The sequence below is a fragment of the Charadrius vociferus genome, unplaced genomic scaffold, assembly GCF_000708025.1.
Source record: "Charadrius vociferus isolate BGI_N301 unplaced genomic scaffold, ASM70802v2 scaffold650, whole genome shotgun sequence".
Taxonomy (NCBI): Eukaryota; Metazoa; Chordata; class Aves; order Charadriiformes; family Charadriidae; genus Charadrius; species Charadrius vociferus.
The window spans coordinates 4,429,942-4,452,479 of NW_009646736.1; the positions used below are offsets into that span (position 1 = coordinate 4,429,942).

At 37.5% G+C, this 22,538-nt stretch overlaps 1 protein-coding gene across 1 annotated transcript in view; it reads left to right on the forward strand.

The window, feature by feature from the left end:
• The window catches only part of COL4A3 (collagen, type IV, alpha 3 (Goodpasture antigen)), a 69,240-nt gene extending 50,014 nt beyond the window's left edge, over window positions 1-19,226 (forward strand). The window contains exons 29-50 of the mRNA XM_009890279.1: window positions 177-290; window positions 1,079-1,246; window positions 2,365-2,454; window positions 2,957-3,091; window positions 3,820-3,918; window positions 5,375-5,464; window positions 5,859-5,998; window positions 7,089-7,215; window positions 7,492-7,572; window positions 8,280-8,378; window positions 9,361-9,411; window positions 10,442-10,627; window positions 11,216-11,328; window positions 11,735-11,807; window positions 13,157-13,219; window positions 13,350-13,469; window positions 14,504-14,602; window positions 15,248-15,460; window positions 16,133-16,310; window positions 17,337-17,451; window positions 18,736-18,908; window positions 19,142-19,226. Coding sequence (XP_009888581.1) covers window positions 177-290; window positions 1,079-1,246; window positions 2,365-2,454; window positions 2,957-3,091; window positions 3,820-3,918; window positions 5,375-5,464; window positions 5,859-5,998; window positions 7,089-7,215; window positions 7,492-7,572; window positions 8,280-8,378; window positions 9,361-9,411; window positions 10,442-10,627; window positions 11,216-11,328; window positions 11,735-11,807; window positions 13,157-13,219; window positions 13,350-13,469; window positions 14,504-14,602; window positions 15,248-15,460; window positions 16,133-16,310; window positions 17,337-17,451; window positions 18,736-18,908; window positions 19,142-19,226 — 2,612 coding nt within the window. The remainder of the gene's footprint in view (window positions 1-176; window positions 291-1,078; window positions 1,247-2,364; window positions 2,455-2,956; window positions 3,092-3,819; window positions 3,919-5,374; window positions 5,465-5,858; window positions 5,999-7,088; window positions 7,216-7,491; window positions 7,573-8,279; window positions 8,379-9,360; window positions 9,412-10,441; window positions 10,628-11,215; window positions 11,329-11,734; window positions 11,808-13,156; window positions 13,220-13,349; window positions 13,470-14,503; window positions 14,603-15,247; window positions 15,461-16,132; window positions 16,311-17,336; window positions 17,452-18,735; window positions 18,909-19,141) is intronic.
• Window positions 19,227-22,538: the final 3,312 nt, after the last annotated feature.

A 22,538-nucleotide genomic window follows, 5' to 3' on the forward strand; every position in this document is an offset into this window, starting at 1 on the left:
GCCTACCAGGGCGTACCGGACGTGATGGTGATGATGGCCTAAGAGGTACTGTTGTTAAACAAACTCAAGGAGCACAGCAAGTTATTTTAAGGAAAGGGAAGCCATGTCAAACAATGCTCACTCAAAGCTTGAAACTTCTACTTAACTCATTGTGAATCCAGTCTCCTTTCTTTTAGGAGATCGTGGCTCACCTGGAGTTCCTGGAGATCCAGGTTTTCCAGGGAGACCTGCTGAATGTCTAACTGGTCTGCCAGGTTTGCCAGGTGGCCAGGGAGCTACAGGCCCACCAGGTATGACCTTTTGAACCAAATGTGCCATTTGGCTGGGTGGGTCTGGGTTTTGTTTCTGCCTTCCAGTGGCCTGGGGGAGCTGAAGTTGTTTCTGGGTATTGGTTATAGGATAGTACGGGAGAAAATGTGAGCCCATTTAAAAGATGCACTTTCTGCAGATGTGAGGACACTTGCACTGATTAGGATGGATTACGATTCGGATTCCATTGTGCAGTATAAAGAGTAATCACAAACTGGCCCAAATTCTGCAGCAAAAGGGGTATTTCAATCACGTCTCCTATATGGGGCTGAATTTAGATTCCTTGGTGCAATGTGATTGATAAAGAAAGAAAACAGAGGAAGAGCTCAGCTAGGTAGAAAACCAGTCTAGAGTCTCAAAAGTACCTACATATACTGCATATGATTTTCATTTCAAAAGAAACACACTCCGGGTACCCAACACAGTCCTACTATATATGATCTCCAAAGGATTTTTAATTTTTTTTTTAATATTTTTTTTTTTTATAAAGAGAATGAATGAAGAATTGGTGGGGTTTTCATGCTTGGGTTTTTCTTCTTTTTCTGAGAAAGAACAAAATGGTCTACTCTCACCTTTTTTTTTTTCACCTTTAAAAAAACCAAGAACCTACAACTCTTTTAAGATGTCCTGAACGTGTGTGTTGTCTTACAGATCTAATGCTTAGCCCTCAAACAGGCAGAAGAGTTTCGTGCTCATGATGGCAAGATAGAGATGAAGATTTATTTTCCAGACACATGTACTATACTACACTGTCATGCATTTTTCTTAGGAGGAAGAGGTTCACAAGGTTCAAAAGGAAAACTAGGTCCTCCTGGCTTGAGTATCCCGGGCATCTATGGAAAGCCTGGGGAACCTGGATCAATAGGTCTTCAGGGAAATACAGGATTACCTGGTCCCAAGGGACAGTCTGGAAGGCCAGGAATCTCTGGTGTGCCAGGTAAGGATTCCCCAAATAATTTCTGCGCCAAACCAAGTAAGTCAGTTTTTGCAAAAAGGTGTCAGTCATGTTTTTCCAAATTGAAGATGCTGAAATACTTTTCCATCAACAGCTTTCATGTATCATCAAGATCTATCTGTATGGAAAACAAATAAATCATCATTCCCTAAATGATGAGCATATCTTGAAGCTGTCATGACACAGTACTGAATTTTCTATAAGAGTCTTCTGAGAACAGAGGGCTACCTTACACTGGTTTTTGTACAGTAATGTCCTTGCAGTAGGACATGAACTAGGACATTCAAAACAACTGCCCAGCATAATGGAAGTGGGAAGTGTTTAGTTCTTACTCTGCATCCCTTTTCAAACAGATAGCTTGTTAATGCTATCGTCTTTTTCTTAAAAAGCAAATTCAGATCTTGAGTCTGACAGAGTTGAGTCAGAACAAACTCCGTCATGTTAAACAGAGCTAACTTTAAGTAAGGTACATAATTTCTGTAGGTTTTTGGTTTGTTTTTTTTTTTTTCCAGAAACGTGTTCAAATTTGATTTGTAGAATAAAAAAGTCAGTTACGTAATGCTTCTTATCTCTAACAAGGATTTTTCATTGCTATCAAATCCTTCATTATTCTGTGGGAATGAGATAGTACATGCCTTTCTATATATACAGCCTATAAAGCTAATGATAAACATGTAGCACTTGATTCAGTTATGCAAACCTAGACTTCTCATGACATTTGAGGGGAGTTATCATGTCCCAGCTAGCCTTCAACTCCTGAGCGAGAAAGGAATCTTTCCCATACACCCCATGACAGGTCTCCCATCCCTATGTGGATATCTCAGGTACGTTATCCTCACTGTCACTTATTTCATTCATTGATAGAATCTGTCACAGCTACTAATCTAGGTAGTTTGGGGGTTACTGTGTGTTTAAGGGCTGTTCATGTCATTAAAGACTAGAAAACTGGCTTGGAAAAAATGTTCTAGAAATGGAGAGGAAAAAAATAAAATAAGCAATTAAACACTTAACTACACATGTGCCTGTCATTTTTCTGAAGTAATGTTCTGTTTCAGTGATCAAATACTAACAAATACGCTCCTATTGCTACAATTCCACAGGGTCAAGGGGAGAGCCAGGTATAATGGGCCTGTTAGGAATTCCTGGACCCCCTGGCATGTTTGGAAGACCAGGCAACCCGGGTATCAGAGGCAAGTGGCTGTAATATCTGCCTTCATTATCACTTAGAATATAGGAACTTCCATGCTGAAGTAGTCTTGTGATCCATTTTGATGTATGTTATCACTCCTGAGTATGCGTGTCACACCGGAATTTCTTTGAGTCTTGGTAAATATTTGGCTTCTATATATATGCAGTCTACAGACTGAATGACAACATTATTTTATTTTTTTAGCAGTTTTGAATTACCACCTTTTCTATTTCATTGGTATTTGCAAAAGTGGTATTATATCTATTTAAGAGAGATAAAATTATGCATATATTCAATGTATGAAATAATTACCATCTCTTGCCATAATCTGTGCTCATAGATGTTGTATTGATGATTGGAGTAATTAAGAAGCTAGTTTAGGTTGTTGATTTGGAGTGTATATTTACATATGTAGTTGCCCTTGAAGACAGGAGTTTCATTACTTCCTTTATGCTATCATCTAGTCTGGTTTCCTCAGAAAATGTCATTGTATTTTCTTGCAGGTTCCTCTGGCTTACCAGGACTAAAGGGCAGAAAAGGGTTTCTTGGAGCAAAAGGTGAACCAGGTGATAAAGGTTTTCCTGGACCATCTGAGACCTTGGTTCGTATTGGGAATAAAGGAGAACGAGGCTTAAAAGGTACACATTCATTGTTCTGTCCTTCAGCACTAGTTAGGGTTGTCATCTATGTTGCAGTTCCAGTCGACTCTAAAACATGGAGGAAGCTCACTCTACTACTGAGAGCATTCTTATGGCTTTGACATAATTATTGCTGAATGCTCTAACTACCTTTTTATTTATGGGGTAGTTGGATATTACATTAAATATTTATTTCCATTTTAACAAGTCCATATTCCTTAAAAAAACTCTTACTGTAATGTTAAACCAGTAATAATATGTCAGTAGTACTAGGAGGCTTATATGCGTATATGCTATACGTTCATGTTTTTACAGATTTAGTAGCCCGTAAGTGCAGAAATGGGTGTGCTTACCAACTAGATGATGGATTGCAAAGAACTTGAGTCTGTTCAGAAACACTTGACTGTCAGAAGAATTCCTTTTTTTTGCAATATTAATATAGGCTCTCTCTATATGGGTTGTACACGCTTAACTGATGCTATCTGGCTTTTTGTGTAGACATTTTGCTATGGAAACTTTTGGAAACTTCCTTTTGTCTCCATATGAGAAATACAGAAGGAATTAACTGTGCGCTTTTGTCTTGCTTATGTGTTTTCACAGAGTGAAAATCCTACGTTCCACTTCTGCTTCATTAGCTTTAAGAGTTATAAAACTTTAAACTTTAGATAAACCTTATATTCTAAGATGTTGTTTCATAATATTTTTTTTTAAATTAAATTTTGCTTTAGGAGTTCAAGGAAGAATGGGTCTAAGAGGAGAAAAAGGAGATGCCGGTGTGCAGGGTCCCCCAGGTCTTGATGGGTCTGAAGGAGTACCTGGTCTACCAGGTATGGAATATGTACATTGCAAATTCTGATTTCAGGTGGAAAGTAGAGATAAACATAAACTTACCTCCAGCAGCAGCAGAACATTCTCCGTAGTGTCTGAAGCCTTTCTGAGAATTCTGAAACTGAGCAATTTCAAAAGCTGCTATTTGAAAGTCATAGCAGCTACCACCAAATCATTCTCTGTTTCCTTCCAAATATAGACCATTGTTTGGGTGATAAATAGAAACTAATATTAAATCCTGAATAATAGTAACTTTAAAATCTAAAAGTTGATGAGGCCAATGAATAAAAATTGGTATTTATAAAAGTGAAGTTTGAATTCCCAATATTATAAAAAAAAGCTTCTTAAATATTTTTGTGCACAATTGTAATGTTTATTTTAGAATTCTTACTTTTTTATTTCTGATTGATTTTATTTCCCTTTTCAAAGCATGTATGTTTGGATTATATTTTGAGTTACCAGATACTCAGTGAAAAGCAGACTTAAAAAGAACCTTCATAAATTATAAACCTACCTAAACTATTTCACAAAGTTTATCTCTGCCATTACCATACCTCATACATAATGATACTTGTTGGCCCCTGGGTGAGATAATGCATCTGCTTTTTCAAATTAATACTAATAAAACATCTTTACATCTCTGTATTCTGTATTTTAGATTCTTTGAGATAACTTCATTCTAGAAAACCATGTGACGTTATCTAGTAGATACATAAAAATGGTGACAATTAGAAATAATTTGAAACTTGTAATTAAAATGTCTCTTCTTATGATGGCAATTATCCATGCGACATGTCATTATAGCATCACTGCTATATATTCTGTCTTTAACAGGAAAACTGCAAATGCTCCACTAGTCCCTAATTTTTTATGGAAGAAAATAAGACCTGCCTAAATGTTCAGGCATTGCTAGTACCCTGGAATTTAGACATCTGGACATCCTAGATGCAACTAGATCTTAAAGTCATTAAACTGAATGCTAATTTAGCTAAATTAAGCTAAACATAAATAAGTGGGGGGGAAATGTGCATAAGCCACGTAACAAAAAACCTCTTGAGTATACTAGTCACGAGAAGTGCATAATGAATAAGTAATAACATGATTGTGACATGCCCAGAAACCAGACTGAACCTGGGGGGACAATGAAAGGAGAGTCCATAAATACAAATGCATGATCTTGATCAAAATTCACAAGACTATATTTCAGTTGCTGCCCCTAAGTGCTGTGGTCACAAAGCTTAATTTTAATGTTGATACATAAGATGCTTGTTATTTCCTTGACAATAATGATAATTTTGTCTATGTCTGGGGCAAGAAGCTGCATGTTGATTTATAAAATAATAAGATACCATGACAAGGTGTGCGGTAGGGGATTCTATACTCATGACAGCTCTACCAGCCAGATAGTGTCTAAAGCAAACACGTGAAGATGATATTTATTTCTTCATCTTGCAGGCGTCAAAGGATTTATGGGTCTTCCAGGGATTCCTGGACGACAAGGATTCCCAGGTGCACCAGGAAACAAAGGGGACATGGGAATTCCAGGTAATTTTCTATCAAGCCATATTACAAATTCATAGAGCTGTATAGAAACATTTGCACAGATCTCAGCAGTTACTGTAAGCGCACTACGCAATAATTTGAGTGGGATTTATTCTTCGCAGTACCTATAGAATTCTCGCCACCCCAGCATTTCCTTGACTTGCAGAATGCAGTTCTTCCTCTCTCTAAATGAAATATAACTTCTATAATTTATATATTGTTACATGTAAGAACCTCTTTTTAATGTGTTTAGAAATAAAATCATTGGCTGTGTAAATTACTGTATCTTTAATGAAGACTGAATATCTGAATATACAAGCAGTAGATCACAAAACACGAGGTGTGGAATGCAATTATGATCCTTTTAAGAATGGTATCAGTATCTGTATTTTTCCAGGTCCAAAAGGACAGAAGGGATTTCCAGGCTTTCCAGGACCATCAGGTGACCCTGGTCCGCCAGGCTATGGTGGCTTTCCAGGTGACAAAGGAGATCCTGGGTACCCATCTGCTGGGCCTCCAGGAGAACCTGGTCCAAAGGTATAAAGGCAGTTGCAACATTGTCATATTACACAATAAGCAGAGCCTTTGACTATAGAAACAGAACAACATGTAAGCAAGAGCTGCAGAATTTGCAGAAGTAGATAATTTGTTAGTGATAGGAAATACGAAAATTCTATTGTGTCATTACTCAGGAGAAATTTTTGAGTTCATTGTATTTCATTTTTGTCTTGGTGCGGGAATTTCTTATTTGTAAAGATGGAACATCTTGGAAATAACTTTGTTCTCTAAAAGTTGTTAATCCATTAAGAACAGAGACTTGCACTTAAAAAGTCAGCAGTAGGAATACTTGTACATTAAAAAGTACAGAAAAACATAATCTTAGCAAGTGCCAAGGTTTTGTAATCTAAAATTGTACTGTTGCTTTTTGACAGTCTAGCAATATCCTTACACAAGATGAATTGGGTTTTTTCTTAGCAATATATATTACATTCAGTATATATTATGTTTGGTAATACATATTGCTAAGAAAAAACGGTGTCTTTTAAGTAACATCAATTGGATTGAATTTTACTCCACGTATTCTGGTTGTTGAACAACTGGGAGTCTTTTTACATATGAGATTATCTGAAATGCATGGTTGAGGCTGTAAACTGTACTGTAACTCCAGTAATCTGTCTAAATTATCTGTTCATTTTCTGTATTAGTTGGGTAGCCACAATGAGATTACTATCGTGAAAGTCAGTAGGAATTCAAGGAAAAATACGCATTTCAGTATTTTGTATAGCTTCGTATTATGTAAGGAATGTATGTTTGGATCAGAAGAGGAGCTGTTAGAATAAAATTGAAGGGAAGTCCATGTGCCGGTGAAAATATTTAAAAACTTAAGTTGGTTTGTACAGATAAAAGAAAGATCTTTTTTTCTTAGCTATGTCTAATGGATCTGTGGGTATTACAAGAAGAGTTCATATTAGTCTGCTTTGATTTCTGTCTGAAAATCGCAATGAACCATGATTACACTTACTTAACCTATAAAATTACATATGATTTTTCTTTTGTTCAACTATGGAATGTAATGTATTTAATGTAATGTGATTCTTTACCTGTTTGTGCAACTGCTATTTCTCAGGGAGATCCAGGCCCCCCGGGAGGTTTGGGCAGCAAAGGAGAAAAAGGATCCCAAGGTCATCCAGGCCATGAAGGAGTACCAGGACCACATGGGATCAGAGGGGAAGCCGGAAGTGCAGGAATCCCAGGTATGCTTTGTTTTGGAGGGTTGGTGAGATGTTGACATGCTTCTCGAAGAAGATAATTTCTCAACAAACTACACAGGGTGCCTGTGGGGTGGCACGTTAGTATTCAACTGCTGTAAACCTAAACAGCTCCTTTGTAGTCAGTGCAGCCAGGCTGGCTTACATCAGCTAGAGATCTTTCACAGCTGTCCGAAGCAGAAATGATAACAAAGTTCTCAGCCTGAGTCTGGATCTAGTGATAATGCCTTTTCTCCTCTCCCACACTGTTTCTTATTACAGGGAAGCTTGGACCTCCTGGAGGTATTGGTGTTAAAGGACGGCCGGGCCTCCCAGGACAACAGGGCATTACAGGCCCTCCTGGTATCGTATATAGCATCTCTCCCAAATTACTGTCCCTTGGTTTGTTATTTTCTTTGTAATGAGGCGGTTGATGCTCTTTTTCTTTTGAGCTTTTTAGAATTTAACTGATGCAGTTGCAGTTTCTCTTTATGTTAGGCTTTGTTTACCTTCTCTGGTTCCAGCTGGTCTTTAACAGCCTGTTTTCAATGTTACCAGTTCAGCTGAGGCAAGAGGTTTTAATTTTGTTTGACTATTGTAAAGCTTTTTGCCTTTTTTTTTTTTTTCTCATCCAAAGGTCTCAAGATGTTACATCCACACAATTGTAAGAAAGGCTTGTTCTGCCTCCCAAATGAGAATAATAGACTAAGATGTAGCTAGATGAGGAGGAGAAGAAAATGCATTAGAGTGGAAAGAGGGGATAGAGTTGTAGTTGTTTGTTAAAGCAACAGAAAAGATCAAACTATGCAAAATATACCTAATGGGGAGTGTGTAAATATGCAGCAACAGAAGAGTGTGCAATGCAGACTTTATTAAAGTGAGTGCCAGTCGTTGTCTTCAAAAAGAACATTGAACACTCTTATATTCAGAGATACTCATCAAAATTACATGTTGTGGTTTTGTAGACTTTAGTGAACTTGCACTGACTAATCAGCAGAGTTAGCAAAGATCGGAATCTACTCTCTGTTTAGAGAAACTTTAGGTATACTGTGGTCCATTACAATTCACAGGTGCTGTTGGAGAGCCTGGGAAAAATGGACTCGTTGGTGAAAGAGGTAACCAAGGTCAGGATGGTATGCCCGGTCCCTCAGGAGTAAAGGGAGAACCAGGTAACACCAGTGAAATATTTTCATTCTATTTTACAATTGCTTATTTTCCTAGTTAAACTGACAAGGATTATTTGGGAAGGATTAATAAGGAGCTTCTGTGGAGCCAAAGATAAATTTATAGATAGGAGGTTTTTCACAGTTTATAAATAGGAGGTTTTTCACTTTTACATAATTTACAGGTTTTTCTATGTAATTGTAGTACATGCTGTCAACAACCCAAACGTGTATGTCACTCTTCTATTATACACGTGATTTGTGATAACGTCACCTAGAAATGTTAATGTCAGCAAGAGCCAAAGTATTGCTGTTATGTGTTTAAACTCAAAGAGATTAAAAGAACCAATATCCTTTTCAAGGAGTCTCCTCTCTTACATGGAAATAAGACAAAAGGAAGCACAGTGTCTACATAGGTGATTAGGGAAGGTTTCCATGACCTGGCCCTTGGATTGCAAAACCTTTCATTTAAATGTTACTCCTGATGTTATCAACATCCACAGATAGATTCAGTCATCCACTGAATTCTGACAGAAACTGTTTTCGTATTTTACAGTGAAAATGTTTTTTTGCATGTTAGTATAAAGAGGATATTGAGAAGGCATTCATAGTATTTAGTAAGTTTTTTCATGTTAAGTTTGAAGTAATCACTGTTAACATATTTTCTTTTTTATGTATTGACATTTCTTCTTATATTTTTCCTAGTAACAAACTTAAATGCAGATTTTTCTTCTTTTTGTCCTTTAAAAAAAGACAAAGCTTATTATTGTAGAATGTACCTCAAATATGATTGATCAATAAGATTTCCTACTGTAAAGAAAAACTTACAAATTTAATTTATATTTCTGGATAGAAAAAATGGAAATAATAAATTATATTTTACATATAACTAAAATCTTTGTTTTCATTCAGTGAATTCTGAAGAAATGTATGAAATATTAGACAGTTATTCAGGACTTTGAGTGTAACGTGACCTAATATTTTACAGGAGCACCAGGGAGAGGAATCCCTGGCCTTCGAGGTATTCCTGGTCGTAGAGGTGAGTTGTCTTTTCAGAAAGCAAAAGCTTAATTTTTAAATAACAGAATCATTATCTTCATCTTTAAGTCATCTCCTGCTTTTGGATGCTTGAAATGGCATTAAGAGTGTCAGAGAAAATTGAGAGTGATTCTATGCTTTTGATCAGTGATTTGGTGCTATATATTAAATTTCAAGAGTTTTTGCTTATAAATTTAAGACTGTTGTAAAAGGGAAATAAAGAAGCTAACTTCTATGGTTTTTTGAAGGCGATATACGCATTCTAGAGCTTTTGAAATTTTATTTTGGTACACAATTTGATTAACAGAGTATATTCTAATGAAAACAGATGGCGGGACTGTAAGAGCTGCAGCAATTGCATTGTCATTTTGTTCATCTCTCTTTTTATGTTTGTGAACAGTTGACTGAGGGAACTCTTCCCATTGTTTTAGGTTTTGCATTGTAGTTCTAGTACTGGTAGAAATCCATGGATTTGCTTCACTTTAAAAAAATAATAATTTTGTCTTCATATCCTCCATATATAGATCATGCACTCTAAGATCAACCTTAGAACAATATCCTTTTGGAGTAGTCTCTTATTTTGTTGTAATCACATTGGTGCTTTTAGCACCAATGGAATTTAGTTTAAAAGGATTTGCCAGTTCTGATGTTCAAAGAAGCCCTTCTTCTACTTAGGCATCAAGAAATATTCCCTGCTCTGGTCTTTCTACCCTCCTCTCAAGTTTATTCCTTCGTAGGAGCAATCTCTGAAGTGAAGTTTGGTGTTTGTGTTTTGGTGGGTTTTTTTGGGTTTGGTTTTTTTTTTTTTAATGAGAGAGAAAAGCGTTGTGTACACTACATTGCAGTGAGTCCTGTCTTCTCACAGCTATTTTGCTTTACAGTAGCAAGGTGGCTTTGGGGACTTCCCTGTACTAAAAAAAAAAAAGGCTGAATTCCACCTTTGCGGTATAGTAAATGCCCATATTCTGTATCATCACATCATCTTACCATCTTTAACAGCTCTCCTCAAATATAATACTTACGCTTTGCAGGAATCAAAGGGGACATGGGACTGCCTGGTTTTCCTGGGCCACCAGGTATGAAAGGTCATCAGGGTGATCAAGGACCCGTTGGACCTCCTGGCTTAGTGGGGTTACCTGGACTTCAAGGCGCAACAGGCATGGCAATTACTGGCCAAAAAGGGAATAGAGGTATTGCTGGTGCAGATGGAAGACCAGGTGTGTTGTTATAACTCCTTCTTTATCTGAAATTATATACTGATAACTGAAAGCAGAATTCAGCCTGTCCAGAACTCAAGGTTGAAAGGGGTCTTCCCCTAAGAGAGTTTCATAATTAAACAGTTAGTTTCTTTACCAGTTAATGGCAATGTAACCATTGCAAACAGTGTGGTGGTCTATGCAGTATGATGTAAATAAAAATAATGTGAAGCTTTGCGGTCCACTCAATTGCATTATTTTGCTTTCTTCCCATGTGGTCTGCAGGGCAGCTGAGATCCAACTTTAAAGAAGCGAGATAGCATGAGTGCGATTGCAGTCATAACTACAGCTGGATGATATTCAGAGAACTGTAGTTCTATAGCAGTCTGCAGGAACTCAGCTCTGATCTCAGATTAAATTAGTAGGCTAGGAAAAATGAATTGATTTTTTTAAAAATGGGTGTACTTCTTTGGGAACCACTGAGGTGGTAAACAAGAGAACCATTATAGAGTTGTTGAATGTTTTACTGCATTGTATGTAATGTATATGAAATGTTGCTGGCAGGAGTCTTACTCTGATGTTTCTGTACAGGTGCTCCTGGTTTTCCAGGGTCTCCTGGTCTTCCCACTCCCAGCATGAAAGGAAGCAAAGGTGTTAGAGGGGCAGAAGGCATACCAGGGCCAACAGGCCCAGCCGGTGACACTGGTCCTCCTGGTCCAAAAGTCAGTGAAAGGCATATTGCTTCTTTCTAACTCCATTGTTAATTTTGTTCTTACCATGAAAATAACACCCAAGACAATTTAAAAACAAAACAAAACCTCCAAAAAATATCTTCTAATAGTTGAAAGATATTAAAATGGATATGAAAAGCAGTTTTTATGGACTTAAATGGATCAAAAAGAAATTATTGCGAATTTCTGGCATGTCATTTCCTTGGCCATTCTGTATTACAGAATAATATTAGCAATGATGTGACTATTTCTATCATGCTCATGAATGGAGCCGATAATTCTAGTTGTAGCATATTCTGTGAACGTAATGCTTTGAATATTCTGTACAAAAAGAAAATGTACTTCATAGCATGCAGATGCTGCTTCCTGTTTGTTATTGGTGTTATCTGATTTGCAGGGAATAGAAGGTCGATCAGGTTATCCTGGTGCTAGGGGGGACCCTGGATTTCTTGGATTCCCAGGTGTAAAAGGTATTAATGTATTTATTTCATACATGCCCATGTGCTGAATACAATAACTTACATGTTGTGTGATAATAGTATGTGTGTAATAAATAGTACCAGGTGTAGTCTTAGACACATGAGGTTTTTGCATCAAGAGCAGGGTGTAGGTCACCTATAAGTGAGACCATTCACTAAGAGAGCATTTTCTTTGAATTAGATGCTGTGGATATGTCCAAACTGAGGTTAAAGTGAGGAAGGGCTGAAACTACAACAGCCTCCATTCCAGGCAAATTCAAAACAAGTTTGTCCTTAGCGACTAATAATGTGTAATGACTTTGGGACTGAATCTGCTAATTAAAAATTCCACACCACTGCTAGAAGATGTGACTTTTTGGCAACCTCTTAGCTACAGAACTCAAGAGCATTTAATCATAGTTACAAACAGAGCACTGGGTCCTCTGTTTGCCATAAGAATAGTCCCGATTTTAATCTAATTTACCAGTTTATCAGCAGACGAACTGCTAAATATGTTGCCTTCATTAATTTCATATTTCTGAGGGTTAGATGGATCAGTAGCCGGCTAAAAATCCTTCTAATTTAGACATTTTTCTAGTGATTTAAATCTGATATAGGTCTGCATTACTCCAGTATTCTCATTTTTCAATTGCATGATTTACAGTCACACAAAATTGTCGTTACCTGTTTAACCTACTGATTTGTGTTTCATGTTCATTACTGGTGTATTTTTAATTTTTTATAATTTGAAAAGTCACTGTACAGACAGTAGTTATACTTTTTTAAGCAAAAAGCTCGCATTTCATGGCATAGTCAGTCAAGTCTCCTAACTTGATGATAAAAATACTTTTTTTTTTTTTCCTGTTTCCAGCAGAGCTGTGGAGAGTAATCTGAATGTAACATCATATTTTGCACAGTGAAAATAATTGCTCATTAAGTTTCAAACACTTGAAAAACTATACAACCCTCCAAACACCCATCAGCATAACTGGGTTTAAAGGGAGTTGAACTGCACAGCATCACTGAAGGCAGCACTTGACCTGCAAACTCAGTGACAAAAACACGTAAGATAAGAGGACATAGTCAAAAGTTGAGATTTTAAGCTAGGTTTATGGGACCAGCCATCATATGAAAATAGACACAGAAACATCATCTTGTAAACTGAATGCCCTTGGCCTGTAAATTATACAGTAACAGCAGAGATGTAGAAGTCCGCTTTCGCATTTCAAATTATTCTAACAGGCTGTGTTACTCTTTGGGAAGGTTGCATGGATCATACAGGACTCTTAAATAAGCCTCTAAAACTTTGACAGTTGTTTTGACATTTTAAACTAGACAGATGTATCTTTAATCTTTTTTAGGAGAAAAGGGTAATCAAGGACCCCCTGGACCACAAGGTGCAGAAGGGCCAAGGGGACCAAAGGGCCAGCGTGGTAACCAACCCTTCTCATTCTAATACCAGCAGACCTAGGTTGATTTGTTTGTTTTGTTTTGTAGTTTGTTTGCTTTCTTTTAATATAAAGCAATAGCTCTTCATTATATTTTTGCTGCTAGGTCCACCCGGAGTCCCTGGGAGAATATTCTCCATCCCAGGAAGCAAGGGTCCTTCTGGACTGCCCGGAATCCCAGGAACACCAGGTGATCAAGGAATTAAAGGGATTCCTGGACTACAAGGTGTTTTATATTCTTATCTCTGTACATGTTTGTGTGTGCTGCTTAGTGGGGTATTTTGGTTTGGTGGGAAAACATGCTTCTGCATAGAAAATTGATGTGTCTTTAAAAATACCTCTCCGTATTTAAAAATAGCTCTTTGTACCTTGTAAACAACCTTATATTTATAACCTGTCCCATTCCACCTCCACCCTCACAGTCAGTGAGGGAGTAAGTTTCTCCCTCAACATAAGCCTAAGCAAAATAATGGAATAAAAAGTAAATTTGAATCAAAACATTCACCATTTTCATACAACTGGAACCATGCTCAGGATGTTTGTCATTTCAGAGGGGGAGATTACCACATGTAATAGGAGTATTCTAGATGTGCTACGAAGTGATTCTGTCTGTTGTAGTCTGGGGATGGGAAGGAACATTGGCACTAGTAGTGAAGCCTGCCACGGCTGTGAGGATTGGGGAAGCAAGGAGCAGGTAGGATGAGGTAGATGTGCAGTGGGTACTCTGGCCACCCTTCTCAATACCACAGCTTCCCACCCCAGGAAGGGGGCTCCTCAGGGGGGCAGGCTTGCCAGAAGGCATGTCCCACTCAGGAATGACAGTCGCCTCCAGCATAACAAAGCAGGCACTAAAGAATTGTTCTTTTACATTCTCCTTAAAGTTGTTTTTAAAAGGAGCCGTGTTATTTATAGCATTACAAACCATGACCAAGACAATTATAGCCTGTTACTATATTTTTGAAATATTTCTATTGTGTGATACATGCTAAAAGAAAAAGCTATTTGCTTTGGTTTCTGTAAATATTTCTTATGAGACTATTTTCCTGCAATATGTTCAATATTTCCTTGTAATCTTCCTGGTAGGAAATATGGTGACAGTAACACTACAGACAGTCTCAAAACTTAACTAATTTCATGCTAATGTTATTGTTCTAACACAGCTACATTTACATGAGGATTTTTATTTTATTCATTAACAGTTACTAAAATCTAGAATAACTACTGCTGTATGATCCTGGATTTTTCTTGATTACAATTTAGGACCTAAAGGATTAAAAGGTCTACCAGGAAGTTTTGGTCATCCAGGTCAGCCAGGATTGCCTGGTCCAAAAGGAGACAGGGGATTTCCAGGACAAAGAGGTACAGGAAAGCAGAGATCCCCGTTTGACTGCTACCACTGAATTTACAGATAAACTGTATTCCTGTTCCTGTTGTTTGACTGCTACCACTGTCAATAATACAGATAAACTGTATTCCTGTTCCTGTAAATCCTTCCTCTTGCATGTATTGAGATTCTGTAACATTTACAGTAGCTTTAGGGTGACAAACACATGTAAGCACATTTTTAGCTTTTAACATATGCATGTTCACAACTGAAATAATAATTTACAAAAATACGCCTTAACTGTGCTCCTCTGTTATTAATCACATTCATTTATCCACTTGAAATCCCTAGGGATGAGTATGCCTTTTTATGACACCAAAATAGAACTAAATATTTTTATTTAGTCACCATAAAATGTTTTTACTTTACAACTTTTTTGACAAAAATGGCCGTAGTTCTTTAAAATACCTCCCTATTCCATGCAACTATGCAATGTAAAGCTACCTGAGTTAGGTCTGCAGGAGTTAATACATCTAGCAAGAAATACTACCAATTTTCAAGTTGTATCTTCGGATTGATAATTTTTTTTACTAGTTTTCAAGTGGTTCCACTAATTTAAATGAAGTAAAAATTCAAACAAAATTATAATATTTGCAGTCATATTTCTTTCCTCTCCACAGGAGAGCCTGGACTGATTGGCTTTCCAGGTCTACAGGGGCTACCTGGATCACCAGGCTCTATCACTGCTGGTCCAACAAGAAGAGGTTTTATCTTTACCCGGCATAGTCAATCAACAAAGATTCCTTCATGCCCACAGGGGACATCACAGATCTATATTGGCTATTCGCTGCTTTTTGTACAAGGAAATGAACGAGCACATGGCCAAGATCTTGGTACTGTATTGGTAAAAATTTTCAGATCGTTTTCTTTAGAGTCCGGTAATGCTAAGTTGTCATGAAACCAAACCAACAGTAAGTGTCTGAGATGAACACTGGTTTCAACCATCAGTCTCCAGAGTGGTCTGCTGCTTTGAGTCAATTCAGGAATTGTGGCTTGAAAGACATCTTTCTTTCCTGCATTCCTATATTCCCTTTTTGCTATTCCTAGACATTTTTGAGGAGAAATTCAGTTACTTACAAATAGATGTCTAGTATAAATGTTCACAACTTCTGCACAGGGCTGACAGTAGTGACACAGGATCTGAGTGAGAATCTTGCTTCTTTGGAGACCAAATGGGATGCTTTAGGGTATCAAAAATGGCACCAGAAGCTTTTGTTTAAGCAGCGGAATCCCTACCGCTGTGTCAAGGACTCATACCATTCAAGAAGAGATTATTGTTTTAACAGATTTTGGTTTTAGCCCTTATTTTTTGTATACATATTTTTATAAATACCATAAACATTTTGTTTTCAGATAATTCCACTGTACAGACACTTCTCTCTCTACAGTTACCAACTGCTTTAATTCTCCCTATACTAGACTGGATGCCATTATGTCTCTCTTCTGTTCGCTGCACTAAATATCATCTCCTACCTATCACAAACCTCTCCTCTTTTGTCTTTTAGGAACAGCTGGTAGCTGCTTGCAAAGATTTACCACCATGCCATTCTTATTCTGTAGCACCAATGATGTTTGTAGTTTTGCTTCTCGCAATGACTATTCATACTGGCTGTCAACTGCAGCAGTAATGCCAGTAGATATGGCACCGATTTCTGGCAGGGCACTGGAGCCCCATATAAGCAGGTAAGAGTATAAGAATTTTAGTTCTTCTGGCCTGGAACCACGAAGACATCCTAAATTGTTTTGAACAGCAAGTCTTAGGCAAAGACCTGCCCATCTCAGCCAGGTACAAGCACTGTTTTTAACCACCTGATTTTTGTGTACTCACTTGAATGTCAGATATTCAGTGATACTCTAAGAAAAGTTAGATTAAAGGTAGGGTCCCACCACAGGGCTTAATCTGCATAGCTGACATGAGAAAATGGTACACAATCCTACTGATTGCAGTGATATATTTTTAAAAACTTATTTTTGTGTATATTTGAGGCAGACTAAAATGAAATAAAGACAGCTTTGTTATTTGGAATACAGTACAAATCAAGTTCTGCTTTCAATTATGTGTGATACATTTACTGTAGCTGGTGAAGAACATTGTAAGTTGAGGCTGAAGGTTCCCTGCTATGAAACACCCTTGTGCAAGTGCCGCCCTTCGTAGTTGCTTTAGAGCAGCAGAGAAGGATGAAGAGCATCTTAAGAGGAAAAGCTCTAAAAGCATGAAAGACCAAGAGTAGCAAAATCAGAGATGGGAAGGCAAGCTTTGCACTCTGTCTTCTAGCCTGTCCTGCCCAGTTGTTGCAATCTAGTAGCTCAGCTTCACAGTTTCTTCATTTAGGAAATACAAATTACTTTTTCTTATCTTAGCAAATAAAGGTACAGAACTTTGATCTAAACCACAACAGCATGAAGTAGTGGGTAAAATTCAGCCTGTTACTTCAGTAAAGGTAAAATAAGGAAGCTGAAATGTTCTGGGACTAATGCCCATCTTACACCAACTTTTGTCTGGTGTCACTAGCAGAGATTGCAAAGCAAGGTATTTGGGTTACTTTCTATTTACTTATCTCCTCTTTAAACAAAGAAAACCTGTGTGAGTTGTAGCATTTACAGTAAACCCTGCCATTAGACAGCTACTATCCTGGAAGATAGAATCTTTGTCTGCTTCCATGTTTTCCCTCATATCTGTACAGAATGCATGTGTGTTTCTTCTTACAGGTGTGTTGTCTGTGAAGGAGCTGCAATGGTAATAGCAGTTCACAGCCAAACAACTGTAGTTCCTGCATGTCCAGAAGGCTGGATGTCTCTCTGGAAGGGTTTTTCTTTTGTTATGGTAAGGATATAAAGATTTGAATTATTAATTTTTTTGTCCTCTTACTTTCATTGGTGTTTTCATCTGCTCATAGCTCATTTGTTTCTTAATAATTGTTAAATTTTTCTTTTTTTCCTTTGCCAAGAGTAGACAATAATTTTATTAACTCCTATTCAATGCCAGAAGCAGAGGAACAGCTATTCCGATTTGTCCTCAAAAATAGGTGGCAGGAGGAAAAGACGAAAGGAGAACGATAGGATTTTAGTCTGACAAAAATAAGTGCACACTCTCATTTTCATGTGTCCCACTAAGATCTAGGAAACAGGTTTGGGGAGTAGAGTGGTTAAACCAGTCCTGAACACAAATGCACGGAAATAACTGACCCAGTTCCATGCTAGGCAGTTCTTTTATAAATCGGATCTTGGGCTGAATTCCACAGAAAGCTAAAATCAAAACAAAAGCAGTACCCTGTCTACAAAAAACTGCCTAAGCAATTTTGATGCCGTAACAAGATATGAGTGAAGAAAGGTCATAACGTGACTGCAAATTGAGAACTGATTATGGGAATAAGGGGATGTAGCACTTCACCTTTGTTATCCATGGCTGTGGGATGTCATAGGGGTGCCAGCAAATGAGGGTAAAAGACAGAATTAAAAACCCCTTTTTTTTGCATGATGTAAAGTCCTTTTAGGTCTAGTGTGAAACTTGATGTCTCTCCTGGGATTTGGCCCTAAGTAATAATAAGCTTGGAAAAGAAAGGGAATTTTTGCAGCATCTGGTTAAAATCATTTGCTTGTTTCCAACATCACCAAATTCAAATAGTATTTTCTAGCCAATTTTCTACTGTCATAAATTATTTTAGAGCTATTTCTACAAGCATTTACCAACATCAGAAAAGGAAAATGCCTTTGTTTTTTGTGTTTGGAGAAGCAATCACTGCAACAAAACATAGGAACACATACAAAATAGGGGATTTGGCTTATTTGTAATTCAGTTACTGTAGTCCTCAACTGGACAGAAGCCAGCTACTTTCTAGTCTTTGTACTGGTTATGGTTTTGTGACTTTTCATGGAGCAGAAAAAGGCCTTTGCAGGAACTTAAGAAATGCCGTAACTGTGCTTGAATTCTCATAAGGCTTCTGTGCTTCATTATAAGTTTGATAAAACTAATCTGTGTTCATTTTGTTTTGTCGGAGATGTACCACAGACCGTATGGTATGTTTTAGAAAGAGATTTTTTTTTTTGCCTGCAGTTTACTAAAAGCTGATGGACAAGTTCTCATAAAAAAATCTATTGGTGGTTACAGTATACAAGTGCCGGCTCAGAAGCTTCTGGCCAAGCATTGGCATCTCCTGGATCTTGTTTGGAAGAATTTCGAGCCATCCCATTCATAGAGTGCCATGGCAGGGGGACGTGCAACTACTACACAAATTCCTACAGCTTCTGGTTGGCATCGTTAAATCCAAGAAGAATGTTCAGGTAAACTGTACTTTCCTGCATCCGTGCTGCAAGTGCCCGAGTAGGCAATAACTGCCTGCATAATACATGGGGCCTCCCCTAGTAATTCCCCTCAGTTTAGACATCCCCCTTTGTTAAGTTTAGCGTCATTCTGTAGCACAAAGATGCTGGAAGTGAGCTAAGGATTTCAACGTTGTTGTCAATAACCCTGGTTTTTAAAGAAAAAAAGTAAATGATTGTTTTCTTTCTTTTAGGAAACCTCTGTCACAGACTTTGAAAGCAGGAGAACTAGAAAATATCATCAGCCGTTGTCAGGTCTGCATGAAGAGACCAGTCTAAACAGTGGCCACTCTTGAGGGAACATGAAACTCTGCTTTTATTACAAAGAATTGCCTAACTCTGAAGAGCTATAATTTATTAAAAGTCCAACTGCATCTGGAAAGAAAATTGTAAATTGCCAGTGCAGCACTGTGGTGAGGTAGGGCAACAGTTTGACTTTTGTCTTTGGCAAATGACAAAGCACTTTGTTGGAGAAAGCTTGTAATGGCAGCCTGCAGGGGCTTCTCTGGAACTGTGTCATTTCTGAGCTGCATCTTCATGATAGAACTATGGCATTGCCAGATCTTTAATGAAAGATTTTAATGCTGTCTTGTGTCATGTGCTTTTCAAACCGCAAGACAAACTAAATGCTCTAATATCAGCTTACATGTGTTCAGTGTTCACAGTGGATATAATTTAAGATGAAAATCTGGCACTTATGAGAAATAGGGTTCAATAGGAAATATTTTCAGTGCACTTTTAAATATATATTGATTCATTTAGGGTTGTTTCGTTTTGGTTTTCTTGTCTAATAAACGAGTATCTCCCCGCTTACCTCACCCTTCCTCTGGCTGGCGAACAGGAATGCAGTCTTTTTTGTATCACCATAATAATAATGGTTCTTACTAGCCAGAAAGGGAGCTACACCATGCACTGGTCAGACAATACAGTGGTGACATGCACTAGCTGTGTTCTCCAGAGTGACTACGGCTGACTAATTGAAAGTGTTGGAAGGTTTTCATTAGATTCCATGGCTTTTGACACATCTCACGAGATCTTGTAAATACTTCAAAAGTTGTTGGTATTGGGCCTTTATTATGATCACATGTTCTTGTCTCTACTGAAGAACAACTCTTTAGCATACCATAATTTGGGATTTCAATGGAATTAACAATTACTCTATGGCTCAAGGTGTCCCATGGTATTAGGTTATCACACACCCATCAGGATGTGATCTCTTTCTATTTTATTTTCAATAGATAACAAAAATTATAATATTCACACTTTATAACATTCCATATTTAAATATTTATCACAAATTATATTCTGTATTTAAATATTTATCACACATTTCTGCAAATGAAACTAGTTATTCCATCCAGTTCAATGTATGCATCCAAAATTTAAAAAGAAAGACTGATATTTAAATTGTACCATCTGAGCACTGACTTATACAAGAGAATCCAACTGTAAATGAACATAAATACTTGAAAAGCACTTTCATTTGCTCATATAACTTATACAAAATTGTAGCTCTGAAGTGTTTTTTTTTTTATATTTATAACATTGCACTTGCAAGGCTATTTAAAACTGTAATGTTAAGATTTGAAATGTTAATATTTTTTAATACTTGCACAATCTATCAGAATTCCAGTATTTAGTGTTATAGAAGAAGCCTAATTCATCTGAATAGTTCTGTAAATGCATCATTTTAAATGTAGGGTCTAGCAATTTGTTGAAATAACCAAGATTTCTCATTTAGATCTTTTTTAAACCACTGAAATTTTATATTGTTTCTGTTAAAATACTTGCATTGTGTTTGTCTGACTGTTTGAATTTTCAGTGTTAACCTAACTAAGAAAAAGTTTCATCTGTGTTTCATGCCAGTATCTTCTGCTGGAGCTAACGAGAAGGTACAATTTACATGAACTGAATGCATATTTTAAAATTACTGTTTGCTTGAACAGTCGTAGTACTTCTGTTTGCAAGTTATAATTGTGAACTCGCAGGTTTTTATGAAGAATCTCTATGCAGATGCACTACTGAGAAGAAGGTGTTAATGTCAAGTAAATATTTAATCTTCCATTTGAACCAGGTTTGGGAATGGGGGTGTTTTTCCTTAAAACAATCACACATTGGATTTTTTCCATAAACTCTGAAGTTTGTTTTAAATACTGAAATATAAAATCCACACCCTTTGCTTGTTAGGTTGTTGGATTTTGTTGTTTTTGTTTTTTTTTTTTCTTTTCCATTAAGGCTCATTACAGCCACCCAAAGGCATTGTATACTGTATACAATTGATGACTGGAGAGCCTCATGTAAAACTTGCTAGTAAAATGCAGAATGTAAGTACCTGAGGTTGAAGCCTGCTGGAAATGGTCAGTAGAGAGCAATGTGTAAGGACAAGGGAATGGATTGTGGTTTTAAAGTCCAAAGGTAAGTTACAAAGGGTTATGTCTCATAGAATACCACATACCTGAAGTTATGCTTTGTTCCCAGTTCTGGATTCTGCTGCTCACTTATTGTGTGGCCTTCAGCAGGTTACTAAAGAAAGATTTTTCATAAATAACTTTAGATTTTGAGTGCTCAAATTCAGTCTTTCTTTCAAAAGTATGAAACACAACTGCAGGGATACATATGTTCATCAAGCCCAGCATAATACAAGCTGGACACTGAAAATCAAAGGAAAACATGGGAAAAAAAGTTGATCTTAACTTCTCTCTGCAGATGCAGATCATTTTACTTCCCTACTGCTAATGGTTGTTGTGAGGATTAGTTAACTCATGTCTGTAAATGCTCTGAGAGCCTTAACTGGAAAATGCTGAAGAGGTGTAAGGTGATAATATATTGTACTGAAAGAATGGAAGCATGAGGAATCAGAAATAGTGAACAAACAATAGAGGGGGAGGGTGGGGGGAAAAAAAGGAGGAAAGCAAACCTTCTGTTAAATACAACCAAATAAAAATATTTTGACTAAATAAAAGACCCATTTTACTCGGTTTTTGGTTTTTCCCAGCGCTAAGGATCTTTTCCACTACCTTTGTATAATATAATTTACAAAAAAAAAAAAGTGTCATCTGATTAAAAGACAGTAGGTGGAGTTTGCCCTCAGAAAGACACTCACTCTCTCCTACTTGGACTACACTAGAAATCTGGCACTTCAGTGTAGATACCCAAGCTGGATGTCTGCATGTTATTTTTCTCCTAGATGTATTTCTACATAGGATGCTGTGATGGGCTGGTGACAGACAGTGCTTTTGATCTGGAACAACTCAGCCATGTTCTTCTCTTCTACTGCATTCATTCATGTTTTCTGCTGTATTCATATGCATAAAGCACAGTTGGGTGCTGTCGACAGAAATAGCATGAGAGAAAGGGTTGTGATGACGCTGAGGGAAAAACTAGGGCGATGAAGAAGGCTGGCTGATGGGGCCCCAAGCGCACCAGCAGCCCCAGAGCGCCCTGCCCAGCCTGCACCTTCAGCACACAGGTCTAGGTGCTGCCTCCAAGCTCCATCCTGGGCCTTGAGCTCTGCTGTAGGTAGGCTTGTGCCCAGCCCTCTCCCCTGCTGCTCCCAACTTCTTCACTTGTCTTTGACCTGGGGTCTGACGT